This window comes from Gadus chalcogrammus, chromosome 4, assembly GCF_026213295.1.
Source record: "Gadus chalcogrammus isolate NIFS_2021 chromosome 4, NIFS_Gcha_1.0, whole genome shotgun sequence".
Classification (NCBI taxonomy): Eukaryota; Metazoa; Chordata; class Actinopteri; order Gadiformes; family Gadidae; genus Gadus; species Gadus chalcogrammus.
Window position 1 is genome coordinate 20,625,582 of NC_079415.1, and position 18,397 is coordinate 20,643,978.

Here is an 18,397-nt window from a genome sequence, read left to right on the forward strand (position 1 = left end):
TAGTCGATTACGGGGGGGACGGGGGGGACATGTCCCCCCCACTATTTGAAATACAAATATTGTCCCCACCACTTTTAAAAATGTGCAAACCAATTGCGACTGAAAAAATCCCCACATACTCAACCGAAGTCGTCGAGCCTAAAATCATGCGATAGGCGCGCACAAAGACATTGGCTGTCATCACGCGAAATTCGTGTCAAAGTTGAAATATTTCAACTCGAGTGTGGCGTGACAAATCAAAAAATTTCTTTACGTTCACTTTGTATGGGATCTTGTCGCCCCGTTGCGTTTGGTGTGAACGCACTGGAGAAGTTTCAAGACAGACAGCCAAAATTGACATTTTTATTCAGAAAATAGCCGGTTCTTTTGCTTCCTATAAAAAGCATGTTTGTGACACTGGATAACGATATGGATACATCATCTAGCCTGCATGTGGAGGGCCACATAAGGTAAGAAATTGGTTTACGTGAACTTTGCTGCTGGTTCTGTTTGCTATTGATGACCTGGCCAAAGGTTACCCACGGTCCAAAGCGATTGTGATCTGATTCTGGTTGGTGCTCCAGCTAGTATGCATTGTATATAGATTGCAGCTAGTAGCAGCTACACACGGTGCGATTGCTATGCCAATGTGGTTATAGTTGTTTTGTCTGATTGAGATATGTGACGACTTGGAGCCTGGTAGGCCTATCCTGATATAAATATGTTATCGCATAACCTGTGTGATTATCCTAAACTGTAGGGGATTTTATTTGTGGGCAATTTGCTTATGATCACTAGGCATCAAACGGAGAGGACACTGGCACTGTCTGTTCGCCGATTCTCCAAGCAATTTTTGGGCCAATTTTATTTAGAAAAGTGATTTTTTTGTGGACATATAATCTCTACTTGGTTCCCTGCAAGCTACATCAGCGACGAAAAGCAAGCTTATGGACTGTCTTTAGTTGTTCCAGTGTTATTGTTATTTTTATTGTGAAGAGCCGTGTAGCTCACTTGCTATTTTGGCGTCCCTAGCAACGGCTAAAAACAACGGCTAAAAACAAGTAGCCGATGTGACATTTTCCTGGTCACTGCTGGCGTTTTTTTTTTTTTTGGTGATCCTGGTGAGGAATATGCCCTGGTCAACCTGCTAAGCTGTCTCTACTGTCTCGTGGATTTTCTGCACTGCCTCCCAGCTCTTCCCCAGATGCTTCGGGTCCGTACCTAGCTGCTAACAGGCTAACATCACTCTGGCTGGTTCGATGTTGACGTACTTCGCCCCACAGCTGCTGAAGTACAACAATCGCTCCACCCCACCCTGTATTTCCACCATTCAGCAGCTAGGACTATTGCGTAGACCTCGATATATCCACAGAGGCTCAGGGAGAAACTTTATTTATGGTCAGCCTGCCGGCTTCATCACATCTATCAGGTCCGCTGAGACGGCTGAGGGCAAAAGACACAACATCGCGAGATCCCCGCACTCCCGGCTGGATAGATTTCATGGAGTGGATTCCAACCTGCGCGGAGTGGATTTTAAGGCTCTGCGACCTGTACAGAGAATAACCCCACAGTCACTGGTCCAATTTGAGCTTTTCAACACTCAATCCTTAAATAATAAATCCAGCTTGATTGAAGAGCATATCAGGGAAAAGGACTTGACTTCATGTGTCTAACAGAAACCTGGCACCAGCCAGAGGTTTACTCTGCCCTAAACGAAGCCTGTCCCCCAGGCTAGTTACTTGGAGGCAGCCCGCAGAACTGGACGCGGTGGTGGCCTAGCTGTCATCCACAAACAGGACCTGGAGTTGTCCCCCATGGTGCTGCCTACAACTTCCTCCTGTGAATGTCTTGCATTCACATGCAAGCCCCCCCATCCCATGACTGTTCTACTCATATACAGGCCCCCAACACCCAACTCTGCTTCATCCCGGAAATGTCTGATCTCCTCACAACACTCTGTACTACCTCTGCCAATACCATCATTCTGGGTGATTTAAATATTCATGTTGACACCCCCTCATGCCAGCCCGCTGCTGATTTTCTTCAGCTGCTAGACTCCCTCAACCTACAACAACATGTTGATGCCCCCACACACTCCAGAGGACACACAATTGACCTGGTCATCTCAAACTCCGCCCCCATCAGCAACCTACAGGTCTATGATCTTGGCGTCTCGGATCACAGAGTTGTGTCAATGGAGCTCCCTTTTCCTTCCTCCCACACCAAACCAAAGCGGCAGATCCACTTCAGGAATGTGAAAAATATCAACATGGATGCCCTGGCCCTGGACCTTCAACATCTCTCCTCTGGCTCAGCTGACTCCCTCTCTGTTGCTGACTCAGTGAACTTATACAACCAGTCCCTGAGCAGTCTCCTGGATCTCCACGCCCCCTTAACATCGAGGTCAGTCTCCTTCTCGCGCTCCGCACCCTGGTACACCAATGAACTACGTACAATGAAGGCGGCTGGGCGTGTCCTTGAGCGGCGACTCAAGGCCTCTGGTCTGACCGTTTACAAACAGGCATACAGGGAACACAGGAGGGCATATGCTGAAGCCCTGAATAATGCACGGTCCAGGTTCTATTCCACAATAATCAACAATAGCCCTGGTAACTCCCAACAGCTCTTTTCAACTATCAATCACCTTCTCAAACACCCTTTACCATCCCAATCTGATGTCACCACGGAGAGGTGCAACATGCACATCAACTTTTTTCAACAAAAAGTGAATAACATCCGCTCACACCTCTCCACCACTACTGTCCTGCCCCTTCCAACTGCTGACCCACCGATTGACTCTGTCCAGACCCTCTGCTCCTTCTCCAGCATCACAAAGGAAGAGGTGGAGGGCGTCATCAGGAAAATGAAGCCATCCATGGACCCACAACTTAATTTTGACACCCACATCAAACACCTCTGTAAGACAGCATTATACCACCTCAGGAACATCGCCAAACTCCGCCAATCACTCACCCTGGCTGATGCAGAGAAGCTCGTTCATGCCTTTGTCTCCTCCAGGTTGGACTACTGCAATGCACTCCTCATTGGGATCCCTGGCAAGAGCATCCAGAGGCTCCAATACATTCAAAATAGTGCTGCCAGGGTCCTGATGAGGGTGCGCAAGCATGACCACATCACCCCCATCCTGAAATCACTGCACTGGCTCCCTGTCCCACTCAGAATTGAGTACAAGGTCTCCCTCCTCACCCACCAGTGCCTTCACGGACTTGCCCCCCTCTACCTTCAGGAACTCCTCACCCCCCCGACAACCTCACGTACACTCCGTTCAGGATCCACTCACACCCTCCAAACCCGACATACGAAGCTGTGCACCATGGGTGATCAGGCCTTTTCTGCTGCTGCCCCTAGACTATGGAACGCCCTCCCTGACCACCTGAGGGCTCCACAGACTACAGCTCTTTTTAAACGGAACCTCAAAACCCATCTCTTTAAAAGAGCATTTAGCTAAACTTTCTTTGAGGTTCCCCCTTTTAATAGTTTTTTTTTTCTCTGAAGCACTTTGAGATTCTTGAATATAAAGTGCATTATAAATAAAATGTATTATTATTATTATGATGTTGTAACGAGTGAAGTCTACATTGGTCCTTCGCAAGTGTTTACTGGTGGTCAGGATTTGGCAGATGCAATTCTCCTCTGGGCGCTTGTTTTTTTCTTCTTTTTTTAATGCAGCATAACATATGCTACCAGCAGCCCTTGCTCGTCTTCAAAAGGCTGATGCTCAGTACCTTGTTTCATTTCGTACCCCCTTTACAGTCTGGCATTGTTTGTCTGGTAAACTTTGTTGATGTCAAGATAAGTGTTAAATTGCCAACACTGTTCTTTGTCCTGTGTGTATTAGTATTACATATCCCGAGCCAATACCCTGGTGTTTCCAACGCCGTTTTGCAAAACAAGCCAAAACACAAACTGTGGTTTTCAACTTTTATTGTTCTAATAGGATTTTCAACACCTAACAATACACTGTAGAGCATATTGTAATGCAGTGTTGAATGGATGAATAGCTTACATAAGGGTACCCAGCACTTTTCAAACCACACTCAAGCTTATGATTATTGTCCCCACCACTTCTAAAAACAAACTGAAGTGGTGTGAACTTGCCTGTGACCACAATCAATAGTCTGTTAATTACAGTGGTGCTGTCACCTGATTGCCTCATCAGTGTTCTCCTTAATCATTGGATTTTCTCTCGAACACCAAATTTACAATTCTTCCTGCGTTTGTGTTTGTGTACAAAGTCCCATGTGAACCAGAACCTTGTCTCTGTTGTGTCCTAGCCTCAGAGGTGGTATTCAGAGACCACAGCGGCCATGTGGTCAAGCTCAACGTCGTCTTGAACGAGACAGAGGTGCTCATCAGGAACAAGACATTCGTAAGAACTCTCTCTCTTTCTCTCAATCTCTCTTCACCATCATGACAAAACAACTATTTGGCTATTAGGGTGTTTTAATCAGAGGTGTCAAAAGTATTCAGATTCATTACTCAAGTAGAAGTATAGATACTAGGGTTCAAAAAGACTGCCGTAGAAGTTGAAGTATCAACTCAAGCTTTTTACTTAAGTAAAAGTATGAAAATAGTGGTTTAAAAACTACTTAAAGTATTAAAGTAAAAGTAATGTAAGGGGAAAAAAATGACATTAAGGACAAACGCTTAGGCCGCGCCACAAGGGCCTATCGAATTAGCATCATCTTTTTGGCCAAGTATGCTCACAGATGCAAGGAATTTGGTCTCTGCATGCATCCCAACCGTGAATTAGTGACACACACAGCACACTGCTTTAGCACACTGCCCCAGTTCCCCCCAAAACCATTTTTCTAAAGGCCATTTAATGACTATGCTGTTAATGTTGAAAAAATTGGGATGCCCCTTGTTTCAGACACATTTATGCCCATTGAAAATGAACGGATATTAGTACAATGCAAATACATTAAAGAACCATATCTGTGTACTACTGAGCATTAACATGTGTTTCATGGAGTGGAAATATGATGACTAGTTCCCTGTAAGTATTTTAATGGTGCAATAAGTCACACTTCAGAGGCATGTTATCAAAGCCTTTAATGGGAATGTGAATATCCAAGCTTAGCTGCAGGATTTTTTGAGGTCAACAGATGTAAGGTAACGAAACACACACGTCCTAGCGGGCCAGCAAAGCACTACCCGGAGTGGGCTGCCACAGTGCACCAGGGGAGCTTCAGGTGCCTGCCTCGAAGACACCTCATCTGTAGATGATGACGTAGGAGCTGCTGTACAATTCCATACATCACCCACACATATTTTGGGTACCAGTTGGGTTTCGAACCTTCCATCCTCCTGTTACAGGTCCAACTCTTTAACTAGTACACCACACATGCCCACGACAACAGCTGCCATGGCGTTACCAATTTTTTACTTAGGAATAAGGTGGATAGGCTACCATGAAATTATTTACTGAACTTTTTCCACAAACAGCATTTCCAAATTAATAAACTGATAAATGCAATAACATATAATCAGATATATGCATGAAAAAATAACTTGATTACTTAAAATAAATAAACTATGAAATGTAAAATGTAAAAACAAAAAAACAATCATCATGTATACATTTCCCTCACCTGTCATAGGGGTCCAAATGATGTCCAAAAAATTGACCCAGTTCAAAGGTGAAATGCTAGAGCTACAGGAAAACTAATGGTACAGAAAACAACTTGAAACAATAAGAAGTAGTATAAAAAAGACTATAAATAGCCCTTACACGGAGGTCCAACAGACGTCAACATTAGACGTCACCTGGCGTTACAAAACAAACCATTCAGTGGACCAAAATCGGACAATCCAATAATGACACAGAAAAGATGTTTCTTCGACGTCACATTGCCAGTGGGATCATGTTTACAGATCCTGCACCTGTCATAGGCGTCCAAATGACGTCCAACAATTTACCCACTTCAAAGGTGAAATGTTTGAATGCCAATATGACGTCCAAGTTGGGTCGTGGTTTGACATCCAAATAGTGGACCTAGTTTGGATGTCAAATTGATGTCCAGAATTGGTCATGGACCGATGGACCAGATATAGACATGATCTTCACGTCAATCCAACGTCCAATGTTTAGCGCTCTACGTCAAAGTTCTCAGTTCACTGTAGTTTCTACTCATATACTACTACTTAATGACCCTGCCGATGTGGAGCATTCCTAAATGCAGAGGTTTGTTGTGTTCAGAGTAGTGTCAGGTGTGATGTGTTTAATGTAGTGTGTTTACTGTAGTATGTTTACTGATTTCGTTAAACCTCCAGGTGGATTTCAGGGCGGTGAAGTACTCGCTCTCTCCTGATCTGAAGTTCGCCCTTGTGGCCTATGATGTGAACCAGGTGAGGTTATTATTAACTACTTTTGTTATTATCACTATTAATAACCAAATGATTTATTATCATTATTAATCACTACATTCTAACAGAATAGTCAAGGTCAAGGTCGGATGTAAAATGTAACGTAAAAAAACGACGGAATCAGAATAAGAATCAGAATCAGAGTTACTTTTATTATACTTAATTGTACTTAAGTACAAAAGAGTAAGAATCTTAGGCTTGGTTCCTCAACAGCCAAATAGAAAATATGTAAAAACTGTGGATGCAGTGGTAATATTTGGCAATTTAGCAAGCAGGAAATAAATATGTAAACATAAACATAAGCAAACAAGCCGTTCTTCATCCCACTAAAATGCGCACACACACATACACACATACACACACACACACGCACACACAATCATATACACTTAAATGCAAATTAATCACAATCACACGGTCACCTACATGCACACGCCCACACAACAGAACAGAAGCTGTTTGTAAATTGTGCATGTGAGTTTGTGTGGCCATGTTTATGTAAGTGTTTGTGCGTGTGTTTTCCAACTGCACATGGGTTGGTCCGTATGTGTGTGTGTTGGCCTTAATGCTTTTGGGCATTCATGTTTGTGTTTCTATTTCCGTGTGTGTGTGTGTGTGTGTGTGTGTGTGTGTGTGTGTGTGTGTGTGTGTGTGTGTGTGTGTGTGTGTGTGTGTGTGTGTGTGTGTGTGTGTGTGTGTGTGTGCGTGTGTAAGCGTGCATGTACGTGTGTTTGTGTGTGCATAGCCGCAATTTTATGAGGAGCCACCTGGGACATAATTCATACTTGGTCTTACACACACTATTATTATGCTTTTACATGTATGTATGAGAGTGTATAGTCGTGTATGTGAGGGAGTATAGTAATGTATGTGAGAGAGAATAGTAGTGTGTGAGAGAGAGAGTATAGCAGTGTATGGGAGAGACTATAGTAGTGTATTTGAGAGAGTATAGTAGTGTGTGAGAGAGCATATACAGTAGTTGGGTATGTGAGAGAGCATAGGAATGTATGTGAGAGTATAGTAGTGTGTGAGAGAGCATATACAGTAGTTGGGTATGTGAGAGAGCATAGGAATGTATGTGAGAGAGTATAGTAGTGTATGGGAGAGAGTATAGTTGTTTATGCAAGAGAATATAGTAGTGTGTGAGAGAGTATAGTTTTTTATGCAAGAGAATATAGTAGTGTGTGAGAGAGAGAATAGTAGTGTGTTTGAGAGAGTATAGTTGTTGCTGGAGGGAGCTCTAGGTAATGGAGGCAAGCAACATCATCATCAGAGCTAACTATGGTGTGCTCCCATCTCCAAAAAACCTCAACCAGTGGTATGGCGAGGACCCAACCTGTGCCCTCTGCCCAACCCCAGGGACTCTCAAACACATCTTGACCGGTTGTAAGACAAGCCTCACACAAGGCCGCTACACCTGGAGGCACAACCAGGTCTGCAAGAATCTGGCAGCAGCTTTGGAGAGCAAATGGAATACCACAAACTCCCTGCCCCTTAGAGCAACAAATCCCATCACAGCACCAACATTCATCCGAGAGGGACAGAAAAAGCCCAACCATCCCCCACCCAAACCAGATGCTGAGCAGCTAGCCAAGGCCCGGTATTGGAAGATGCTAGTCGATATTGGCCATCAACTAATCTTTCCACCTGAGTTTGCAGCCCCCACCCTTAGACCAGACATGGTACTCTGGTCCCCTTCACTGAAGTCTGTCAACATCATAGAGCTCACAGTCCCATGGGAGGATTCAACTTAAGAGGCCTATGAGCGCAAGAAACGATGATGATTCTTTGTTTATGGAAGATATCATAGTAGTGTGTGTGAGAAAGTATAGTTGATTATGCAAGAGAATATAGTAGTGTGTGTGAGAGATAACAGCATTGTGTGTGAGAGAGTATAATTGTTTATGCAAGAGAATATAGTAGTGTATGTGAGGGAAAATAGTATTGCGTGTGAGAGAGTATAGTAGTGTGTGAGAGAGTTTGAATGAAACGGAGCACGCATTATGCTGCGTTATGTGAACGCAGCATAACAGAATCGCTGGAAATTCAAGAGTGAAATGACAGCGCAGGATTTTTTAGCGCCAGGCGGTACCGCCTCCTCTGTCAGCCAATCAGAAACTGAGGAATCAAACTCACTTCCGTTTCAGTAAAACTCTCTCACACACACACAACTATACTCTCTCACACACACTACTATATTCTCTTGCATAAACAACTATACTCACTCACACACACACTACTATACTCTCTCACATACAGCACTATACTCTCTCACATACACTACATTTCCATCTCACGTACACTACTATACTCTCTCACATTCCCAACTATATGCTCTCTCACACACTACTATACTCTCTCACATACATTACTATACTCTCTCACATACGCGACTATACACTCTCATACATACATGTAAACAGAGTATAATAGTGTGTGTAAGACCAAGTATGAATTATGTCCCAGGCGGCCCCTCATACAATTATGTAGTTCTTTGTTCATTCATATGTGTATTTGTATCTGCATATGAGTGTGTGTGTGTCTGTGTATGTGTGTGTTTGTATCTGTATAATGTGGCAACCCCGGTCGTCGGCGGCTGTGATTCTCGAAACAAACGCTCAAGCAGGGTTGCGGTGCAACGGTTTTATAACGTGCAGCTCACCAAAGAAAAGGAGAAATCATACAGTAACTTAGGTTTCTTCCACACTGGGGAAAAAGGGGCGAGGGGTCTCCGGTTCCGGTCCGTCGGTGAGGTCAGCGTGGCTATCGCTCCCGGCTTCTGCCGCTCAGTCCGCGACTGTCTCCAACTCGGCTTCCCCCGTCTGGTGCGTGCCCGGCCCCTCTGCCGTCTCCTTCCGCCAGGTGATCCCAATGCCCATGATTCCCCGGGATTGCTTGGTACGCGATCTAGCGCAGCCGCGCTGAACGGGACATATCTCCCGCGGACTACCTGTCCGCGGAGAGGGCGCTGTTCAGGGTGCTGGCGCAGTTCGTCGAAGCACGACGGCGCGGGGTTGCCACAATATGAGTGTGTGTCTGTGTGTGTGTGTTTGTATCTGCATATGAGTGTGTGTGTGTGTGTTTGTATCTGCATTTTAGTGTGTGTGTGTGCAGGGTCGTCCCTAGGAATTCTGGGGCCCCCGACAGAATTCGGTTATGGAGCTCCCCCCCCAACCCAAAATATATTGGGTAATACTGGGTCAAAATTGGGTAGTCATTATCATCAGAAGAAAATGAATAACAACTGTATAACAACATGATAAACTTACCTACTTACCTAGTCTACTTTGTACAATTGATAGTTAGTTAGTATTTAGTTACACATTTACCTGTAGTTACTATAGACAGAAATAAGATAATAGACTGTGACAGTGCTGCTTCTACTTAGACTGTCCTCCATCTCCCCTTCTATTTCAACCTCACTGGTTTCTACTCATCATGGCTTGAAGAGGGCCCTGACTCTAAGATACATCATATATTTCAGAATATGTCTCATAATTATCTGAACATATTAAACAATGTTGTCAACAGTCTATTTGATTTAATCGAGCTGGGCATGACTAAATATGTATTTGTATGTTGTGATGCATTAGCCTACAATAAATAGCAGCTATTAATCTAAGGGTAGACTACTTGTAATTGTAGCTGACTTAAAACTTAAAAGTCAGCTAAAATGTAAGTATCCTTAATTTAATGTCTGCTAATATTGTAATGCAGCCAATCAAAATATTCAAAATCTGTTTGCATAAATGTTATTATCATGCTGACAAGCAGTATGGAATGTTAATCATCGCATTATCTCCATTTATTACACGGGTCTTTTCAACGTTCCGTTCACTTGCATGGGCACTTCACAACTTCCGGCGGTCAATTATTTTTGGATAATTCATTGGCAACGGATGAATAATGACCGCTATCAAGGTAAACAAAAGGACTTTTTGCCATTGGTAACACTCCGCATGTAGTCCGGTAACTTGTCAATGTAATAAGCGGGATATGTGTGTGTGTGTGTGTGTGTGTGTGTGTGTGTGTGTGTGTGTGTGTGTGTGTGTGTGTGTGTGTGTGTGTGTGTGTGTGTGTGTGTGTGTGTGTGTGTGGGTGGGTGGGTGGTGGGTGGGTGGGTGGGTGATCACTGATTTCAGCCACCGCTCGTTCCCAGGTGGAACTCCTGCTCTCCCCCCAAGCCCCGCGAAAAACACTGCAGTGTAACTGAATCCTCCCCCCCCTGCGACATTATCACCCCTCCGACCTCATCATCCCTCCATCCTCTCCTAACCCTAACCCTAACCCTAACCTCCTCATCAACTCTCCCTCCTCATCACCACTCATCACCCCTCATCACCCCACCAACCTCATCATCCCTCCCCCCTCCTCATCACCCCTCACCCCTCTGTCCCACAGCAGAACTCAGCTTTCTCTTTCTCTGATGAGTTTTATCAGAACAAGGCAAAAGTACTTAAACAAAGACAAGGTCTTCATTTCCTTCTTTCTGTTGGTTTCTCCCCCCCACATCCCCCGTTCCCCCCACCCTGTCTGAACAAGATGTGTTCATTTATTTAAATATACAATAGTTCAAGTTAACAAAACAAGATTTTACCTTATATCACTTATTTTATTAAAATTGAAATCAAATCAATAGAATCAAGTAAGAATAACTATATCTAGGGCTGCTGAGTACTGAAAATGTTTTGAAAGGCGGCAGGATAAAAACCATAGTTATTTAGCTTCTTCCTCCGAGTGGTTATGGAGATAGTTTGCTCTGGGCGGCAGCAGACAACACTAAATAATGAGTTGCTCCACCTCCTGGAGGAGATCTGGGTTGTTTTTGTGTTTAGGTATATTATATCTATAATATATATCATAGATAGAATAAATATTATATATCGCCTTGCAGCGTTGAATCCGCATTAATACATGAAGGAACCCTTGCAATGTCGGTTTACTAAGCTGTAACGTTGTTGCCTGATTGTCTCCCAATATTAAAGGGGACCTATTATGCTTTTTCGACTTTTATGACCTGTAAACGTTGTTATAATGATTGATAGTCATGTTTAACCATACACAAAAAACAATGTAGATTTTCGGGAAACTCTTCCTCTCATCTGGGCGCTTTCAGCCTTCTCTGTCAACGCTGGGTTTCGTCCTTCTCCGCCCCCTCGCCCCCCTCCTGCCAACCCAACTCCGTTGTGATTGGATACCTTCCTTGAAGCGCGCGCGTGGGCAGATTTGACCAGGCATATGGGGGCGCGGCAGGAGTGCCTCTACGTAGAAGATTTCCCGGAAATGTGAACAAGTGAATCGCAAACGTTGTCCCGAGTGTTTAGCGCTTTGCCCAGCCACTCCAGACTGTCCGCAGGGAATACGGCGAAATGCATGTCCGTCATTATTTGACACTTTAGTATGGTTAAACCAACCCGGTATCACGCGATTGCGTGCTCATGCGCACAAACGTTAATCTATTGAAGCGTGTTCCAGAGTACGATAGTCCGACTTTTTGCGTGCTACACAGAACGAAATGTAAACCAATGCTTTCTGAATGGGAGTGTTGTCAGACAATGAACGTGCTACACAAACCGCTACGAGAGAGAGAGAAAGAGAGAGAGGGAGGGACAGAGAGAGAGAGAGAGAGCGTGCTCCAAAGAACGAAATGTAAACCAATGCATTCTGAATGGGAGTGTTTCTCTGATTTTTCCATGCTACACAGAACGAAATGTAAACCCATGCAAATAAAGACTTCATGGTCATAATAATTTAAATATCATTAATATCCTGAGTGTGTAGGGTGGTATTCAATTTCTTTCAACGGGGCTGCATCCAGCCACTTGACCGTTATGGTTGCTATGGTGGTTGCTATCGACCGCCCCCTCTAATCCTTACATGGCTCTAAAAACCACGCGGCAAAGGAGCTGCCGTCCATTGTGTTGTTTTTGTCGTAAACTAGGGTCTGATGGTTAGAGAAAAGGCAGATATTCCAAGGTATCCTTAAAAGGCAGCTTGGATGTTTTTATTTTCTGCAGTTTAGACTTCTACTATAACCTATTTTGGAAAGCAAAACACCAAGGTCATTGATTGAGACCCCCTTTTATCAAAGGGGGTCTCAAATGATGCATACGCTTCAACTTGTGGCTCCAGCACTACAGGAAATGACTCAGCAAGTGCTCTATCTCGTTGCACCTGCACCCAGCGGCTCGCTTGCAAGATTTTGGCCTGAAGTTCTTCCCAGACCTAAACCCTAGCCATCCAACATGCATATCTGAGAATCAGGCCTCTCTTTAATAAGGACAAAAAGTTATGAGAGAAATACACATGAACTTTTTGTTATCTCATAAGCGGCGTGGTGCCGGCTCCTTTTGACCTTTTGACCCCAGACTTCAAAAACGTGGCCACAGGCCAGCTGTGTCTACACACCTTAAGCCACAAATGTACACCTCCATCCAACAAAAAATGGGGACTAGAAACTAACCTCTGTCTTATCTACATTTACTGTACTGTTGGAGGTCACGCCCCTTTTCCGGCCTTTTCGAGATAGCCAGGGATACTTAAATGTTTACACACATTTCCCGGGGCCCCGAGAACTATATCCGAGATTTGGAGTTCTAGCCCTTAGAGAAAAAAAGTTTTCCCAAATGGACTGTCATTTGGACAAAGCCCCTCAGAAGTGTTGCCTGCAAGACCTAATGGTTCAGAATGTGGTGGAAAAACAGTTTTTGAGATAGGAAGGTCCTACCGCCCTGAAATTTGAATACCTTATTCTAGGGCCTAACTGGGACCCCCGCACCGAAACTTGGCCCGGTCGGACACCGAGGGCAGGAACCTTGAAATATGAATCAATCCATTAGAAGTATGAAAATATCTTCCCGGTGGCGTAACGGAGCAAACAAGGTGTGCTTTGACATCTACGTCTACGTCATCTGCGATTGCAACAGTGCCACACATGATCATATTTGAATATGTTTCGGGGTAGTAATTAGCTGTCGATTTTGGAGGCCTTTATCAATAATGACCAGATATAGATTTGCTTCCCGATGGAGATTTCTGACAAATTACATGTTATTTAGCATCTACACGTTAATCTGAGTCCAATGAGATCAAGCTCGCCCTCTTGCTACACCGAGATCATGTCCGAGACCTAGGTGTACCATGTAAAATACATGTTACCACCCGCATGCTTGGTGTCATTGGACTCAGCTCAACGTGTAGATGCTAAATAACATGTCATTTGTCACAAATTTCTATCGGGAAGCAAATCAATAGCTGCTCATTATTGATTAAGGCCTCCAATTTCGACAGCTAATTACTACCATTAAACATGTTCGAATATGCTCATGTGTGGCACCGTTGCAATCGCCTGGAAGCGTAGATGTTGAAGGACACCTTGTTCTCCCTCTTACGCCACCGGGAAGATATTTACATAGTTCTGATTGACTAATGAATCGATTCAGCTATTCCCCCAGAAGTCTGGGGTCAAAAGGTCAAAAGGAGCCGGCACCACGCCGCTTATGAGATAACAAAAGTTCATGTGTATTTCTCTCATAACTTTTTGTCATTATTAAAGAGAGGCCTGATTCTCAGATATGCATGTTGGATGGCTAGGGTGTAGGTCTGGGAAGAACTTCAGGCCAAAATCTTGCAAGCGAGCCGCTGGGTGCAGGTGCAACGAGATGGAGCAATTGCTGAGTCATTTCCTGTAGGGCTGGAGCCACAGGTTGAAGCCTATGAGTCCTTTGAGACCCCCTTTGATAAAAGGGGTTCTCAAATGTTGCCCCTCAGTCACCTATTGCATAATTTCCTTTAGGGCTTCGGCCTCCTAATTGATCATTATAGTATCATTGAATGCCCTCTTTCATATATATGATACCTCCACCACTGGGACGTGGCAACAGTTCTGCAAATCCATATGGGGAGGTGGGAGGGATGCTTGTGGACAGTAGGGGTGTATACTCGACATAAATAGGAAGCAAACTCAGGAGAAGTAATGACATCTCACAAATATTTATTTAATAAATTGTTTCAAATGACCCTGCCTCGTTAAATCAATGAGCTTGGTGTTTTGCTTTCCAAAATAGGTTATAGTAGCAGTCTAAACTGCAGAAAATAAAAACATCCAAGCTGCCTTTTAAGGATACCTTGGAATATCTGCCTATTTTCTAACCATCGGACCCTAGTTTACGACAAAAACAACACAATGGACGGCAGCTCCTTTGCCGCGTGGTTTTTAGAGCCATGTAAGGATTAGAGGGGGCGGTCGATAGCAACCACCATAGCAACCATAACGGTCAAGTGACTGGATGCAGCCCCGTTGAAAGAAATCGAATACCACCCTACACACTCAGGATATTAATGATATTTAAATTATTATGACCATGAAGTCTTTATTTGCATGGGTTTACATTTCGTTCTGTGTAGCATGGAAAAATCTGAGAAACACTCCCATTCAGAATGCATTGGTTTACATTTCGTTCTTTGGAGCACGGTTATTTTTATCTATTTATTTATTTTCAGTTTTTGAGGAGGTGCTTCAAAGATGCAAATGTTTCAGCAATAATCCAAAATCCAATGGCAAAACCCGTTGGCTTTTTGTCGAGGGAATCCAGGGCGACGCTCACTTCCGGGTTGTCCAACATACGTCATCCCTCCACCACTCTACTGTAAAAACACATGTTCAAGTTGAATGAGAATAATAATAATAATAATAATAATTCTGCCATAGTATTTATTTAAGGGGGGGGGGGGGGGTACAAGTCTTTTGGCCATTCGTTGATCAGCAGAGAAATAATTTGTCTGCAAAGACGGTGACGTCGCTTAGCAACGGAAGACGCTGGGATAGACAAGTCACCGGACTACTACCCATGAACGGAGCGTTCCACATCATTGAGAAGACCCGTGTAATGAAGGCCTATAATATTTCTGTTCATGGCATAGATTTCTCCTCAGATTAGGCCAATAAACCAATGGTAAAATAAAAACGCTGGTGGTGGGAAATATCGGCCCGACCCGACCCGCGTCGGGCTCGGGCTCGGGCAGAGAATCTAAACACTGACTGGAACTACTTAGCAGGTGTCTGTAGGGCTATATCAGGAGTTAATGCACGCACTGCAGCCAATCAGAATCAGAGTATTCCCCCAGACCGTGGTCTAAACAATATTATTCACGAGTTATAAACAACCCCTACACATCAATATTAATGATAACCCTGTGGAAATTGCCATAAGTGAGAGATACAATTTCGCACGTTGAGCACACAGTTGTGTGACTCGTTTATTTAGTAAGAGAGAAACAGGAAATCAAAACGTGCTGAAGGTAAACAAATCCCGCATGGGCTCTGACGTCATGAGACGCTCGTAATCCTTAAAAGGGACAGCGATCCCTGAACCACAAAGATAGTAAACGACATGCCCAACACAATTGAAAGAACAACACATAACAAAATACTGTAGGTGAATTATGTTACACTCACTACAACCCATTAAATACGGTATGATTTCTAGATGTCTGGCAACGTCCGCTCGCGACACTGGACTTGCGATCGAGGCATCGACGCGGACGTTCATTCACATAGCCAAAAACAAGAGAGTAGATGGCTAGATAAAATAAACATCAAGACATACAATTCTAAAAAGAACAGATGAAGCAGCTACCCTTGTTTCCTTCGCGGTTTGCCTACAGAGCAGCGCACCTGCATTTAATATATCCGTGTATTGTCACAATTTCTCAGTATCAAAGGTGAAAGTAGAAACGGGTGGCCAAAAGCTGTCGTATTGTTAGTTATCACAGACAATTTTAAGTAGAAACGGGTGGCCAAAAGCTGTCATTTGTTAGTTATCACAGACAATTTTTAACAATGAATGATCTGTACGGAGCTCCATAAGGGACATTAGGGAGAACGCTCCCGGACAGAACCTTAGTTTGGAAGTCATGCTTAGTGACTTCCAAAATTTAGAAAATAGGCCTACGTGTCCCTGATCACGTTTCAATAGATTAAATAACGTGACAGAGTCACGTATTTTCGTGAGACCATACCCGTACTTCCATGAGTAGGCCTATACTTAAAGGAAGTATACTATCCGCACTGTCTACTACGTTAATTTTTCAGATGTGAGTGCTGTTCCAAATCGAGTACTCCGTGGTGCACTAACCGGAAATTACGATCACGTTTGCCGCCGTGGCTCCTCCCCCGCAATAAACATCCCGCTTTGAACGGTGAACTCTTTACGCCTAGCAGCTATAAAAAGCTATAAAAACTATAAAAACTACAAAATGACTCTATTAATGCAGACTATGTGGGAAATGCGCCGACTTTGGCTCAGCCTGGCTCCGCCTCTTTCGCTACATAGCTAAGATGGCTGCCGTTGAGTACGGGGAGTGTCCTTCGATCCCACACTTCACGATTAGCCCGTTTTGAGTACGGCATCCGGGTCCTTGAAGTATACTTCTTTTCGCCGGATCTGAATTGGAACGTACTGCGTACTCAAATTTTGGCTAGTAAGTACGGACAGTACGGGTATTGGAACACGGCACTGTACTTACGTGACACAAACCAGCACCGCAAACGTTCTCTCCCGCTTGAGATGACGTCTTTCTTTATAGGTTCATGGGTCTGATTCGCCGATTTCCCATGCTGATATCCCCGGAGATTCTCGGGCATCTTCGACAATTTGGCTATAGATTGTCTCATTACACGCTAAATAATATAATTATAGCCTAATTATATATATAGCCTATATATATATAGGCAATATATATAATTAGGCAATATATATATATATATACATATAGCATTTGTGGTTTTGGCATAAACATAACTAGGGTGCACTGTACTATCTGCGCACACCCTTTCTGAAGCCTCTCTCTCGCTCTCTCTCTCTGTCCCTCCCTCTCTCTCTTTCTCTCTCTCTCGTAGCGTTTTGTGGAGCACGTTCATTGTCTGACAACACTCCCATTCAGAAAGCATTGGTTTACATTTCGTTCTGTGTAGCACGCAAAAAGTCGGACTATCGTACTCTGGAACACGCTTCAATAGATTAACGTTCGTGTGCATGAGCACGCAATCGCGTGATACCGGGTTGGGTTAAACATCACTATCAATCATTCTAAAAACGTTTATAGGTCATAAAAGTCGAAAAAGCATAATAGGTCCCTTTAAATATTTTACAATATTAATATTATAGTGTTTTTACAATCTTTACAAAAAAAGAAATGGTTTGCCGAAAACAGCTGTTTTGCATGGGGTTCACAGGGCAGTTAACAGCAGATCTGTTTCTGAGATTAACCCATCACATATGGTTCTCTGATACCCTTGAGCTGTCCCCACCATCTGCCCGCCTTTACCTCTGGATGAACTTGGATTCTGTAAAGAAAGCCAACAACTTTTCTGTGGTGGTCGACATGGATGGCTGTATTGGTTTCCGCTTCAAGATCACAAACTTCTAAAGAAATGTCTCCTGCTTCTCTAGGTGTATAGATACTCCTACACCGCCTCCTACATCATCTACAACCTCCACACCAGGTAGGTGTACTGCGGAGAGACTCCCCAACCTTCCTGTTTTGCCCGTTTGTTCTTCGCTGCTCATGTTTATGTTCATGAATCTTATTATATAATATATAATAATTACATCTTATTGTGCGTAAGCGACGAGTACAATTCTTAGAGTTGGTTCAACGGCCACATTGCAGCAACAATACAAAATAAGTAATAAAGATAAGTAGAAATAAAAATATGTAAAATTAGTAGCAACATAGATCACAATAATAAATAACGATAATAAAATAAAATAAAGTATATAATAACAAGATAAATTAAAACAGTGGTAAACTGTGTAACACTAATATTTATGTATACCGTGAGACAGAGTTAGAGAGAAGTGCAGACTGGGCGCTATTTTTTCTGTTTTTGTGTGCGTTTACATTTTCTGTGTGCCTGTATGTGTTTCTGTGTGTGTGTGTGTGTGTGTGTGTGTGTGTGTGTGTGTGTGTGTGTGTGTGTGTGTGTGTGTGTGTGTGTGTGTGTGTGTGTGTGTGTATTTAATAT

The 18,397-nt window shown here is 43.5% G+C and overlaps 1 protein-coding gene across 1 annotated transcript in view; it reads left to right on the forward strand.

Moving 5' to 3' along the window:
* Positions 1-18,397, forward strand: part of LOC130380927 (inactive dipeptidyl peptidase 10-like) — a 206,091-nt gene that overhangs the window by 40,204 nt on the left and 147,490 nt on the right. Inside the window, exons 4-6 of the mRNA XM_056588357.1 lie at positions 4,275-4,369; positions 6,277-6,351; positions 17,823-17,875. Coding sequence (XP_056444332.1) covers positions 4,275-4,369; positions 6,277-6,351; positions 17,823-17,875 — 223 coding nt within the window. The remainder of the gene's footprint in view (positions 1-4,274; positions 4,370-6,276; positions 6,352-17,822; positions 17,876-18,397) is intronic.